At 34.5% G+C, this 14,239-nt stretch overlaps 1 protein-coding gene across 8 annotated transcripts in view; it reads right to left on the reverse strand.

The window, feature by feature from the left end:
• Positions 1 to 402: 402 nt before the first annotated feature.
• The window catches only part of LOC111426798 (split ends), a 38,657-nt gene continuing 24,820 nt past the window's right edge, over positions 403 to 14,239 (reverse strand). For 6 of the 8 annotated variants that reach the window (XM_071195850.1, XM_023061529.2, XM_023061527.2 and 3 more), the window contains 9 exons: positions 10,531 to 14,226; positions 5,631 to 10,069; positions 5,426 to 5,521; positions 4,505 to 4,629; positions 4,266 to 4,441; positions 3,745 to 4,211; positions 3,477 to 3,686; positions 1,856 to 2,017; positions 403 to 1,798 (listed from right to left, as the gene is read on the reverse strand). In XM_071195850.1, the coding sequence (XP_071051951.1) occupies positions 1,670 to 1,798; positions 1,856 to 2,017; positions 3,477 to 3,686; positions 3,745 to 4,211; positions 4,266 to 4,441; positions 4,505 to 4,629; positions 5,426 to 5,521; positions 5,631 to 10,069; positions 10,531 to 14,226 (9,500 nt within the window). In that variant the 3' untranslated portion in view covers positions 403 to 1,669. The remainder of the gene's footprint in view (positions 1,799 to 1,855; positions 2,018 to 3,476; positions 3,687 to 3,744; positions 4,212 to 4,265; positions 4,442 to 4,504; positions 4,630 to 5,425; positions 5,522 to 5,630; positions 10,070 to 10,530; positions 14,227 to 14,239) is intronic. The other 2 variants (XM_023061528.2, XM_023061530.2) reach the window with 2 other exon arrangements.

Raw genomic sequence — 14,239 nt, forward strand, 5'->3', positions numbered from 1 at the left:
GAAAATATAATAAAAAAAAAATCGTGTATGACCCCATTGTGCAAACTTTTAAAACTTGTAAAAGGGGAAAACTGTGAGAAAAACTACTTTTTTTGCATCACAGTTTGCCCCTTTTAGACTTTAAAATTTAAAGTGGACACTGCAAGTGTAAAACTAGAACTAAAACTATACCTAGAACTAGAATCATTCGGGTTTAGCCGCACGTCTCTAAAGACGGCTAAACCCGAATGGTTCTAGGTCATTGATTATACATATAAAGTATATAAGTATACTTTGATACTTACATTGATTATGCATAATCAATGTTATAGGTCTAGTGTTAGTTCAACAAAAATATAAAACAGTAATATTTTATGCTGAAATTCAACATAAATTAATTTTGGGGTGAAAATAAACGAAAAATAATGATGTAATAGTTATAATGTTTACTCACAATACACATTATTTTTTTGTATGTACAAAATTTACAGTAAATATATAGACATCACAATTTCCCTATATTATCTTTTTTTTACTTTTAACGTTCTAAATCTTATATTCTTAGTCGCTAAATACACTGTACACAAGTCCTTAATAAAAACGAACTATAAAATAAAAAATAATAAAAAGAAGGGTTATCGGGAATTTGTGAGGAAAAACTAAAGGTAAATGAAGATATTTTTTTTTAATGAGAGAAAAAAAAGAACTAAACCTATTTTATTCACATTTGAAAAAAAAAATAACTATTTTATCTCCCTTTTTTCATCTCATTCTTAATATGCTACATATTTATATATTATATACGATTATATTAGCCATTTTTTTTCTTGCCAACTATTAAAGGTAACAAAAACGTTTGTATCCATCAATTTTTCGCCGCGTCTCGTTTTAACTTAAACCTCTTTTAATACCCATTATATTAGTATAAAGGGTACGAAAAAATTACTCTATTAAATTAAAAATTATCATAAATTAAAAAAAAATTAGCTTAAACTACTTTATTTAAAGTTTCTTTTAATTTAAGAGACGCGGCGAAAAGTCGCTGATAAAAATAAAAATAAAAACGGATTCTTGTACTATCTAAAACAAACTCGGAAAATGGAGTTTGTTTTAAATATTTTTTTTTTAAAAAGCAATTTTTATTCTTTCGATTAAATAAAGAAATAAGAAAATAAAGATTCTTAAAAGAAACAAAAAAAAAAAAGAAATATTACAACTAAGTGTTTTTTCATGAGATCTCTTATATAGGTAGTAAGTTTTATTTTTTTTCCTTAATATACCTTTTTTTTAAAATATTTTTCATAATAGTTTTATATTAACTACTTTTGTCAAGAAATCACAGTGAAATTTAAATATTTTTATCATCTCTTTTCCCCCGCTTTCTTCCATTTCAAAACTTCCATTCTTATTCGCTTTTTATTTATACATTTTTATCGCATATTTCGAGTCTATCCAAACAAAAATTTACGAAAACAATCAAAAATTCTTCGTCAATCACATTTTTAATCTTCTCCAAATCTCCCAAATCTTATCATCAACGAAAAAAAAATCTTATTTAATAATTTTTTAGAAGTCAGTGGTTTTCTCATAATCTTTTTTTTTTGTGTGTGTGTAGATAAAGTTAGGTTTTTAATAGGTACAAGTTAGGAGCTAAATTTTTTTTTAATGTTGTCTCAATAATTGTTTATTATCACACCGTCGTTATTATTATTAAAAGGTGCGCTATCGATGACACCCTCTCCAACAGATCGGGCGCCACCCTTCTTAGATTGTCGTTTACAAAGTCGCAAGATGGGAAAATATGTACTACATAAGCAGGCTAAAAAAGAAAAAAAAATTAATTTAAATTAATTCAAAATTAATAAATTAATCTTACGGGTTGCTTAGTTCCTGGAGCAGCAACGTTAATAATCCCCGCTGCTTGTTTCTCAGTTAAATATTTTATAAGACCAGCTCTAAGTAAGTTAGTTTGTTCGATTACATCCTCACTCGTTTGCCCACATGGCAAAGCAAGAAGCATACAATGTTCCTTCTCAGCCTAAAAAATGAATTTGATCAATATTGTTTACAAAATCCATGTTACTAGTAGTTTTAAGAATTTAAAAATCAATGATTAAACATTTAAAAATTTATTTTTTTAAATAAATTTTTGAATAAAGCTAATGTGACACAAATTCAATGTTACCAACCGTAACCAACTTCATAACAATTTGTCAAATTAAATGTCAATTTTATGAAACGTCATCTTTTTTTTTAGGAAAATTAATTAATTGTTGTATATTTTTATTGAACTAACGATAGAACTAACACTAGACCTAGAACTAGAAAGTTTCGGGTTTCTGAAGACGACGGCTAAACTCGAAACTTTCTAGTTCTAGGTCTAGTGTTAGTTCTAGTTTTATATTTAAACACATTATCTATCAACCTAATAAAATCAAAGATATTTAACCAATATATTTTCTGACATGAAGTTCTTATATTATCTAATGACGTTTTCAATATCAAACGTCCTAATAATCAAAATATCTAAAAAAAATTAAAAACAAATTTGACTTTTCTGTCATTTTTCCTGTCATTATAAAAAACATCAAAATTATAACAAATTAAATTCTCGTATATAAATTTGAATGTTAGTTCTAGTGCCAGTATTAGTCTAGTTTTATTTGCTACTCAGCGCTAGATTACTGTATATGTATTTTTATTGAGCTATAAAGGACACTGCTTTCCCCGTATTAATCCGTTATATCGAGGTTTTGGTGTAATGTTAAATTGTATTGCACTTTATGTTTTGGTTAAACAAATAAGTAATTAAATTTTCTTATGAAACTAATAAAATTAAAAAATAAATAAATCACACTTTTTATATTAACAGCAACTTTTTGCTTTGTGTCCCATTAGTAACGGAGCAGCCCCTGTATAATAATTTATATACTTCTTCTATCTGTTTATTCAATACTTTTAACACTTACAGAAAATATTTAATTTTCCGAACACATTTTCCGACCTATATATTATTTATTTTTGTTTTCTTTTCTTTCCATTGTTGAAAATAAAAAAGACTGGTTTTCGCACTTAAACAATGGATTTTTCAAATTTTAACACATGCGCATTAGTTATTTGTTATTCTAGGTTTTCTCGCATTTTCAACCATTTTATTTTATAACTTTTCATGTAACGCCGTATTTTACTTATAATTTTAAACTTAAGACTTGCAATAACTTTTTATTTACTACATTAACAATTTGTTGGTTTTTGAACGTCAACCTTATTTATAATGACAAGTTAACTTTATTTATAATTTTATAACAATTCTTATTGTCATCATTAATTGTAGTGCTTCTAAAGATGACCTTATAAGGTCGAAACATGTACAGCGGATATATTTTATAATAAAACCAGTACAAAAAAATTTTTAATCATTGATTTTTAAATCGAATTTAAATTCTAAAAAAATAATCGTTTACACAAATAATTTTTTTAAATCAAATGAAACAAACCTGCATCTTCCTTGTAACTCCCTCAACTTGAGGCGGTTCTAACCTCATTCGCTGGAAAATCCTCAACGGAGGAGTTGACCCATCGACATTTTTCGGCAAACTCATCTTCGCCACATCATCATTCCCCGACACATAATACATTTGAACAGCTGCTTGATCATTCTTCAACGCTAACAAACCTTGCCACATACACGGATAATGCTGCAACATCTAAATTTTAAATCAAAATGATTACTTTATTAATTAATCAATTAATTAAATAATTCACCTTTAATAATTGGAACAAATTATCGTGAGATTCCCTATGTTCAACTCCAACAACCCCCGAACTAGGAGTCCCAGTACTCGGAGTCCTCGCAATCCCTTCCAAAACGGCTACATTCATCCCTGAAACGATTCCGGCCGTGCTTAAATCATGATTATTCACAACACCCGCCCTTTCTTGTAAATGCATCGCAAGCGGGCGATCTAATCCTCCGATATGATTCACTGAGTGAGCCATTAAAGGTTCGCTACTATATGGCCGATCATTACTTAAAGGACGATCAGGCCGCACCATCCCCACCATCGGAGGCCTCTCCGTGCTTAAAGGCCGCTCTACGTAACCTCGATCGTTTGCAAAGGTGTTTACGGAACCGTGGGGGACTGCACGATGTGCCGGAGGTGGCTCATGATCGTATATTCGATTGTAATGTTGCATCCTAGCGGTGTGCATTCCATAAATTTGGGGCGAATCTAAAATTTTAAACACATAATCTCACATTTGATCAAATTAATTGATTAATTTACCTGTTGTTCGATCATGTGGTGATTGTAAACTATGTGGGACAGCACTCGTTCTGTTTAATCCCACGGCTAATCCCACCGAGCCGGGGCGTCGCAATTCTAAAGGCGGGGAAGTCACCGGAGCTTCTTCACCTTCTTGCCCGTCGATGTCTCGTTTATCCACGTTAACCATAGGGGACCTAAAATTAATAAAAAAAAATATTTTTAACATGTTTAATTTAATGATATAATTGTAATAATACCTTGGTATGTATTGATGACGAAGTAATTGTTGATACATAACGTGGGATGGATGTAAATAATGCAATTCATGAGCTGCTCGCAATTGAATCGGACCTGGCGGGAAATGAGCCGCTATTCCTTCACCCTGAAAATACAATATTATAAATTTATTAATAATTTAAAATACTTTAATAATTTTTTTGAGGTTAACGACGTTTGATGTTCATTTTTGACATAAAATTGCCAACTTCACAACATAAAATTTAATAATTACGAATTCAATGTTATTAATTTAAAACATTATTTATTTAATTGAGTAATTTCGAAATAATTATTTAATAAAAAGATTAAAAATGTTTTTTTTAATTAATAATGAAATAATTATTAATAAAAACAATATTTTATTAATAAAGCGCCATCTATTAGCAAAAAGCTAAAACTTAATTAATTTTTAATACGCAAACAATTCTCTTTATTATAATGAAGTGAATTCCGGATATAAAAAAAAAATTATAATAATATCGATAAAACGCAATAAAATGGTGTAGTATTTAATTATCGTTTAATTAAAAACGATGAATGATGATTATTTAAACATAATTGGGTTCATGATTAACTTCACAGCATAACAAGTGGGAAATGTCAAAGTTGTCAAAAAATCTATTATATTACGTTGCTATATTTACGGAGATAGTTATTAAAATTATTGGTAAATAGTAGATATTTTAATTTATATTGAATGAAATAGTTGTATTGGAATCATAGTTATAGAAAGAAATAATTGTAAGTATCGTTATTAAAATTAAAGTTAGTACTTCTACTAATAGATGGCGCTATTAAAAAAAAATGTTTTTTTTTTTCATCTTGTCATTTAAATAATTATTTTTTCGATTATTTTATTAATTTAAACGGAACTAATAAAAAAAGACTGATTTTATCACCTGTTGTGGTGACGGCGAATTTTGATGTGCGGGCGGTGGACTACGCCCGTGATTAAACGCCACCGCCGCGGCTACGACGTTCCGTTCCCCATGCTGCTGCGTGTTAGTAAAAGCACACCGTTAGTAAGAACTAAAGAAGCGGTTATTACAACAACCCGATTCTCACAAACGAGAGAATCACCGTTGTCTTTTTCGCTTTACTCACCAAACTCGCTTCGTATCCGGGAACAGGCATCCCTGTTGGTAGAACGTGTCTTTGTGGACCTCCAGTTGGAACCGTCGTTGTCGTCACTTTAGGAACCGTCGCGCATGATACTTCAAGTTTAACTCCATCTTTAGATGTTGCAGATTGAACCACCCGATTTGGTATGGTGTTGTAGGTTGATGGCATTACACCACTTTGAGGGAGAACCCCACTTTGATGAATCCCACTTTGAGGATGAACTCCACTTTGAGGATGAACTCCACTTTGAGAATGAATTCCACTTTGAGGGTGTACTCCACTTTGAGGATGAACCCCACTTTGAGGGTGTACTCCACTTTGAGGATGAACCCCACCGTGTTGTTTATTAATTGATTGAGCCGATTTAAGAATATTTTGATTATTCGACGTTGGAATTTGGCTCGTTTTAATAATCGGCGCTTTTTGCTTCTGCTTAATTAAATTGGCTTGAACGTGATTTTGAATTTGTTGCGTCCCGATTGTTTGGATGATTGGGTTCAATATTGGCGATTTTTGCACTAACGGTTTTTGAAGGATAATTTGATTCGGCGATAACTGTGGTGGTTTCGGAGACGGTCTCGGCGACAAATGAGCCGAAACGTAACTCGCGGGGGGCATCGCCGTCACGTTTATGTTCAAATTTTGAGTCACCGGAAGCGGACTTGATCTCGGCGTAAAATTCGTCGTGGAACATGGGGTCACCACGGAAGGTTTTTGGGGTTGAACCGGTTGGGTAACCACAATGTTGTTGTTTGAAGATTGAAATGATAAAACGTGCGCTTTTAAACTTTGAGGTTTTTGTTTTATAACAACGGAAGGCGTTACAACCGGGTGTTGTTGATTTATTGGTTGGTGATTCAAAGTTGATTGATTCAAAACTTTTTGATCTAATTTTAGTTGATTTGTTTGGTTATTTCCAGTTACTGGGATGTATTTATTTTCCTCGCATTCTCTCATCGGCGTTAATAACCCAGTTACCGGATCAATAAGTGTCATTGGTTCTTGATTCATATCCCCTTTGATTCTTCGAAGAACCGTAGCTTTTAACCCTTCAATCGGTTTCTCTTTAGGCTTCTCAATTTCAACCGAAACTGCTTGTGTTTGAACATTTTGTTGTATTTGTTGAGGTTGTTGATTTAATTGAGTTAACTGACTTTGTGGTCGTTGTTGCGATTTAACCTCAACCTTTACATTTTGATTTTGACTTTGAATCTCCTCCTTATCCGCATTAATTTTAATAGGTGCTTTTTCCTCGGATGAATCATCCGTAGTTTCAGATCCCCTCCTTTTATATTTCCCAACTCGCGTCTTTTTAATTGGAGTTACAACTTCCGGGACAACCTTAACCTGCCCCCTTCCGGATCTCCTCGTACTCAAATTCATTGCGGATCTTGTGATAACATGCGGGCTATTTTTAACAACATCCTCAATCGTATCATCAACGGTGTTCTTAAAAACATCTTTTTCTTGCAATCGTTTCGATTTTCTCGTGTTACTAACAGGAGGGGCGAATTCCTCTTTATTTTCAACTTTAACAACCGGTTTAACGCTGACTTCTTTTACGATGGCTGTTGGTTGTTGGTTATTTCCATTCGCACTGGGGATTATTGGTTTTATTGTTAATATTAGTCTCGGTCTATCTTTAGAGTCATCACTATCATCTTTAAACTCATAAATATCGTTTGTAGCTTCCGATTCTGATTTAGTAACTTTCCTCTCATTCTTTGGGCGCCCGCCTCTCCCTCCGCGTTTCGTTGGGGTTGCAACATCTTTAACGACGCCTTTACCCCGCCTCGTTTGCATCCCTACACCTCTATCGATGCCTCCTCGGGCTTTTCGAGCACCTCGACTTCTCCCACCACGTCCTCGGCCACCCCCTCGCACAACAATTTCTTTCTCCTCGAGATTTTCGCTTAACAGGTTTGTATCTTCGATGAAATCGGAAGGATCGGAAGCTGTGGGGGATGATTCGATTGCAACTTCAACTTTTTCCGGGGATGCACTCACAACTTTTTTCTCATCGAACCAATCATCTTTACCGATCTCGCTACTTCGATCTGAAAGCTCATCCGCTGAGCATAAAGCATCAACTTTCTTAATTACCGAATCTATGTTAACCTCTTTCGCAGACCAATAATCGCTGTCTTCTTTCGAATCCATCGGATCATCCTTCGAGAGGATTTCAGCACTCAATCTTTCCTTGCTTATATCAGAAACAACACTATCAGTGTCTTTTACGTCTTTCTCATCTTCAATCTTTTCAATTTCTTTGATTACCGATAATGATTCGATTTCTTGGTGATGATTTCGAGGTTTCTCTGGTTCGGCTTCAACTTCATTTTCATTCATTTGAATTTGATCGGATTTAATTTGGTCATTTAATTGAATTTGATTTAATTCAACTTGTTTTAATTCAACTTGTTTTAATTCAATTTGCTTTAATTCAACTTGTTTTAAATCAACTGGAGTTGTTTCAACTTGTTTTAATTCAACTTCTTTTAATTCAACTCGATTTGTTTCAACTTGTTTTAATTCAGCTTTATTTAATTCAACATCACATTCTTTCCCATCATTTTTAACCTCGCCATCATGTTTCTCCTCCTTAACCAAATCATTCTCTTTAATTTCTTCTTTTTCAAGCTTCTCCTCCTCGATCTTCTCCTTCTCCAAAGTCATATTAAGCTCCTCAGTAACTTTCTCAATCGCCAACGGGGTAAATTCTTCTTTTAATTCTTTAATTTCTGTATTAACCTCTTTTTGAACTTCATTAACTCCCTTCTCAACATCTTTTACATCAACTTTAATTATTTCTTTTTCTTTATTAACTACGATAACTGGACTTGGTGTTGATGTGGTTCGGGATGCTTCTTTTTCTGTGCGATTTTCTTGTTGATTCTCTTTTGGTGGGGCTTGTTGGATAATCGTGGGTGATCTCATTTCTTGCACGTGAGGGGGAGTCATCGGAGTCATTATTTTCGGGGTTTCTTGAATAACGGGCAGATACGGTTTTGAAATATTTACTTCCAATCTATCAGGAATCGATGGTATTGGTGGAGGTGGTTTTGATGACATAATTATTGATTGTTGAAGACCACCAAATGATGATTGAACACCACTCGGAGGTAACGGCACACTTCGAGGTGGTGATTGATTATGTCCCCCAGATATTTGAAGACTTTGAGATGATTGAACGCTTGGTGATGATTGAATACTTGGTGGTTGTTGAATTCCTGGTGTTCCACTTGATTGTATCCCACTCGATTGTATCTTCTGATTATCTTGATAATTAACTTGATACAACCCCTCAGACTTCTTAACATCACTCTCCAAGGATACTCGATAAGATGGGAAAATGGGCGGCCTTTGGAAAAGCATTTTTGGAGACGATTGAATAAATCCAATATGCCTCGTAGGTGGAAAACCTAATCGTGGTTGAACCAACTGCGCTTTTGGCAAAACCAACGTTGAAATTTGAACCGGTTTTTGTACTTGCCCATGTGCCACTGGTAATCGTATCTTTGTAAAATCTTGTTTTTGAGAATAACTTATATGAGGACCGCTTGGTGAAAGTTTTATTGGAGGGGGAGGTGTTGCTACGTTCGTTTGGATTACTAATGATGATTCCGAAGGGGGTTTTTCGTATTGTTTTGGGATTTCTGATGGGGTTACAACTGATTCGGTCACTTTTAAAAGGGGCATTGAGGCTAAGGTGACCGGGGAGATTGCTTTGATTGAGTTTGAAGTGATTGGTGGGATTTGGGTGGTCAATTCCGGCTTTATTTTGTCATCTTTCTTTTCTTGATTATCCCAGTTTTTGTTGATTACGGTTCTTTGTTCGGGGAGTAACGGTAAAGAAGCTCCAACAATTTTCTTAGATAACTCCAAATTTTGCGTGCTCTTTATGGTTGGTTGTTCCAAATTCGGTTTTATTGCGTTAATATTTTTAATTGGCGTCAAAGAAGGTGGACTTCCAATGTTAGCAATTTTATTTCCAATTTTCGGTTCCTCACTTTTATAATAACTCGGTATATCCGGCGTTTTCGGTGGATGCGATAAATCGACACCCTCTGGCGTTTTCGGTAATTGATCGAACCTTAAAGGAACTGAATCTTCTTGGTCTTCGGTATCGGTGTCTATTTGCAAATCGTTTTCGCTTTGAGGCGTTTCTGGTTTAATATCTAACTCAGTGGTGTGCAAACTTTGCACCGCCTGTCTCATTTCTTCATCATCTTGATTATCTTCGTCTGGTATCGTTGGTGGATTAATCGGACTAATTGGTTGTTCCGTGTAATCATCAAATTCACCACCACTTCGGAAACTTTCTCCCAATAATGCCGCGACGGCATCTTCAGTTTCCTCTTGAGAAATAACAACACGTTGTTTTTCATCGTTTGCTTCTTTATCTTCTTCTTTAATAATACCTACAACATAAATTAATTAATTTAAATAATTCAAATATTTTAGTTTTTTTAATAAATTAAATTATGAGGTTAGATAAATTTGCTTTGTCGGCATGTTAACATAAATGTTAAGTGGCGGCATCCATTAATCTTAGTTTAAATTAAGATAAAAACATTGACCTTAACCTCAGAATTTTCTTAAACTTTTTAATTCAAAGAAAATGAGTACTTTAACCGAATTTAATGCCCTCTTTGATGGTTTTTATTGTTCTAGGTCTAGTGTTCTACTTTTACTTCCCGGTAGTTATCAACGTAACTTACAGATTTGACAGTTGCAAAAAAAATTGACATTTCATTTAAAAGTCATGTGTCAAATTTGACGTTTTAAGTGAGATTAAGTTAGAATGTAATCAATAATGTATGTTAATTATGTATAAAATGTTGGTGTAAAGATAAAATTAATTTAAAAAAATATACAATACCTTCTTCAATTTCTAATTTGGGTTGTTCGTACTCTGAAATCGATTTAACAGCGGTTTCGTGAAGTTTTTCATCAATTTCAGCTCCAAATCCAGGTATAAATTTCTCCCTATGCTTTTTATCTTTTGAAGACGACGAAGACGAAGAAGAATTTGGACTTATAATTGTTGTTGTTGTTTCTAAAGCAACCGGTGAAGATATCTCTACCTTGAGCGGTTGTTGTGGTGGGCTGGGAATTTCAAGAATATTCGGCAAACTCGGCTCGACGTCGCTTTTAATCAAATTATTATCAACTTTCTCCTCCACAGTACTATTATTACAAACGACCTTTATCTCTTTCTTATTAAATTCCGTCGAAAACGTTTTCTTGTTCTTATCGTGATGGTGATGATGATGGTGATGATGCCGTTGTTTCTCATCTTTACTTTTCTTCCGTTTCTTTTTCTTCTCCTTATTTTCCTTGCGATCATCCAAATTCTTTTTGAATTCATCACCTGTATTAACGGGGTTATTTTCAAATTTAAACTCGATGTGTTTAATTTCATTTTCGCTTTTTATTTCCGGTTTGATTTCGGATTTAATTTCAGATTTAATTTCGATCATATTGGGAAATTCGTTACTATCATCTTTAATATTATCTTCTAATTGTTTACCAAGATCGGAAAAATCGATACTGTTATCGTTTATTGAAACTTCCTCGCGTCGGCGTTGTCGCTCTTTATCTCGCCGTTTCTTTTCCTTTCTTTTTCGGTGTTCCTCTTTCATCACACGTTCTTTTTCTTCCGATTTGTTATTAAAGAATTCCGATTTTTGATCCGAATCGCTTGTGTAAGGGATTTCTTCGCTGTTAACTCGCGAGATGAAAGGTTTTTCGTCTTTTCCGTTATTTTCGGAATCATCGGATAACGACCCAAAAATATTTTCCATTTTCCCGTCGCGTTTCGTGGTTTCTTTGATTTTATTTCGTAGTTTTTTCGATTTCTCCCTCAACTCGTCTTTGGATTTATCCCGCTTTTTATCTTTTTTGCTGTGTTGTTTTTTCTTTTTATCGTACTCGTTCGATTCGTCTTTATTGATGGAATCGTCCGATAAGAAATTTCGCTTCTTTTGCTTCTTCTTGTGTTTCTTGCGGATTTCTAATTTCTCTTTTCGTTCGTTTTCTTCGGTGGAAGAAGCTTCCCCGAAAATTTGTACGTTAATATCGTTGGATAACTCGATTTTGTTTTGCTTTTTCTTTTCTTTTTTGAAAAAATCGAATTGGTCGTTATCATTATCCGAGAATATTTCCGTTTTGATTTGTTTGAATTCATCCTCAGACGTGTCGGACGTTATCCGCGATTTTGACCCTTTCCTTTGAAGGTTTTTCATGTGATCATCGTCGCTTGTATCGAAATTTTTGATTTGGTTCCTTTCGGAATCGCTATCTGAGTAAATATTTTTTTTGTGGGGGTCGTCTTCCTCATCGGAGCTTTGAATTAACATTTTCCCTTTGCGCTTAATCTCTTTTAGATCACCGCGTTCTCGATCTGAATCTGAATCCTCATCCCAAGATGTTGATCGTTTCTTTTCCTCCCTTTTAGCCCTGCTTTGTTTTAACTGACTAAACTTAGCCTTGATTTTTTCTTGTCGCTTCTCCTCCTCTTGTTTTTGCATATTCTTGCAACTCCTAGCTTTTACCTTATCGTACATTGAGATATAAGCCGGTTCATCATCAACGATATCAAATATTGAGTGCTTTTTTGGTTCATCCGAATCGGAATTGTCACTGCTATTCGTTATTTTTCTAATACGCTGTTCTTTTTTGATCTTATTACGTTGCTCTTCCGACTTACTCAAATTTTCTTCGCATTTTCGCTCAATTAACGGAAGGAATTTGTTGTCCGATGTGGGTTTTGACGATGTGATACTTTCCTCGTCGGCTTTTCGCTTCTCTTTTCGTTGCTTTTGCGATTCCTTTAATTCTAATCGCGATAAAAAGTCTTTTTCCATTGAAACATCTTTCCCGGGTGTACTAGGAGTGCTTGGAGATTCTTTATCTCTTTGTTTCTCTTTATTCTTAATTTTTTGTTTATCGGAAGATTTCTTTTTATGCTCTCTCTCCCTATTTTCTCTATTCTCCCTATTATCCCTATTATCCTTATTCTCCCTATCTTTCCGTTGCTTATCTTCATCCCTAATATTATTGTGTTTATCTCTCTCCCTGTTTTTCTCTTCATGCGATTTCGAACTAATTTTATACTTTTTATTCTTATCATCTTTGCTATCTCTCGAACCGCGCCTCTCGTTGATTTTCTTGTGCTCCTGATTGAGCTTAATCTTTTTCGATTCGCTCTCTTCGTGGCTATCATGCGAGCTTAACCTCCTTTTGCTGCCTATGTGAGCGGGAAGCGAGTTGTTGCGTTCTTTTCGCCTGCTCGGATCGAGTTTTGGGTCGCTTTGTCGGTTATTTTTGTCTAAATCGATCGACAGATGGCGCGTTTCTAAAGATGGTCGATCTTTGTCGCGAATTTCATTGTTGTTTTTCGACTTTTCGTACGAATTATTTTCGCGGTTCTCTTTGGAATTCTCTTTTCGTCGTTCCGAATCTCTTTCGGAATGGATTTTTAGATGCTTTTCTCGGCTCTCGTGGTTTCGAGAATCGTGTTCTTTTCTTACTTCGTGTTTTTCACTGTGATTTTCTCTCGAGTGTTTATTATATTTCTCGTGATTGTCTTCTTTGTATTTATTACGTTCTTCTTCTTTCTCTTTTTCTCGTTTCCTCTCTTTCTCTTTTTCTTTCTCAATTCGTTCCTTTTCTTTTTCTTTTTCCAACTTTTCTTCCAATTCTCTCCTTTCCTTCTCCTCCCTCTCTTTTTTATCTCTCTCCTCTTTCTCCAATTTCTCCAATTTTTCCAACCTCTCCAATCTTTCCTTCTCCTCTTTCTCTCTTTCCTTTTCCTCTTTCTCTCTTCTTTCTTTTTCTTCCTTCTCCAATTTCTCAACTAATTCTTTTTCGACTCTTTCTCTTTCCCTTTCTCTTTGTTGTTGTTGTTCGATCTCGTTATTATCACAATTGTCCATGACGCTATTACGTCTTGATTTCGATGAGGATGAAGTTAACGTTGACGTTGAATCAACGCTAGCCGTCGAATCGCGCCGTTTTGCTTTACCCGATTGAAGAAGAAGAAAGGGACTCGTTACGTCCCCAGGAATGCTGCACTTCGAACTATTACCACTAGAATTATTATTGTTATTATTATTATTTCCGCTGTTATCACTATTATTGTTATCAAGTGTTTTTAACGAGGCGTTCGTGACAACAGTTCTATTTACAACGACAGTACTAGACACCACCTTATTACTACATATCCGCTCGGCGGGTTGTTGTTGCAATTGTTGTACTTGTAATTGTTGTACTTGCTGTACTTGTAATTGTTGTACTTGCTGTACTTGTTGTATTTGTTGTATTTGTTGTACTTGTTGTATTTGTTGTAATTCAACCCCATTTAGATTATTAACATTTGTTGATTTTAGTCTCGGTGTAATTGAGCACGTGGGAGATGCTGTAGTAACCGCAACTAATGTAGTTGTTGGAATTGTTGGCGGAGGTGGCGGTGGTGGTGGTGCTGGAGGTGGTGGTGTCGGTCCAATTAATGTTGGTATTGGTGGGTGGCTTGGAAAAGGATATTGTAATCCTTTCGCTGGAGGAATTCCTGTACCTAAAACACAAAT

The sequence above is a fragment of the Onthophagus taurus genome, chromosome 5 (genome assembly GCF_036711975.1).
Source record: "Onthophagus taurus isolate NC chromosome 5, IU_Otau_3.0, whole genome shotgun sequence".
In the NCBI taxonomy this organism is placed as follows: Eukaryota; Metazoa; Arthropoda; class Insecta; order Coleoptera; family Scarabaeidae; genus Onthophagus; species Onthophagus taurus.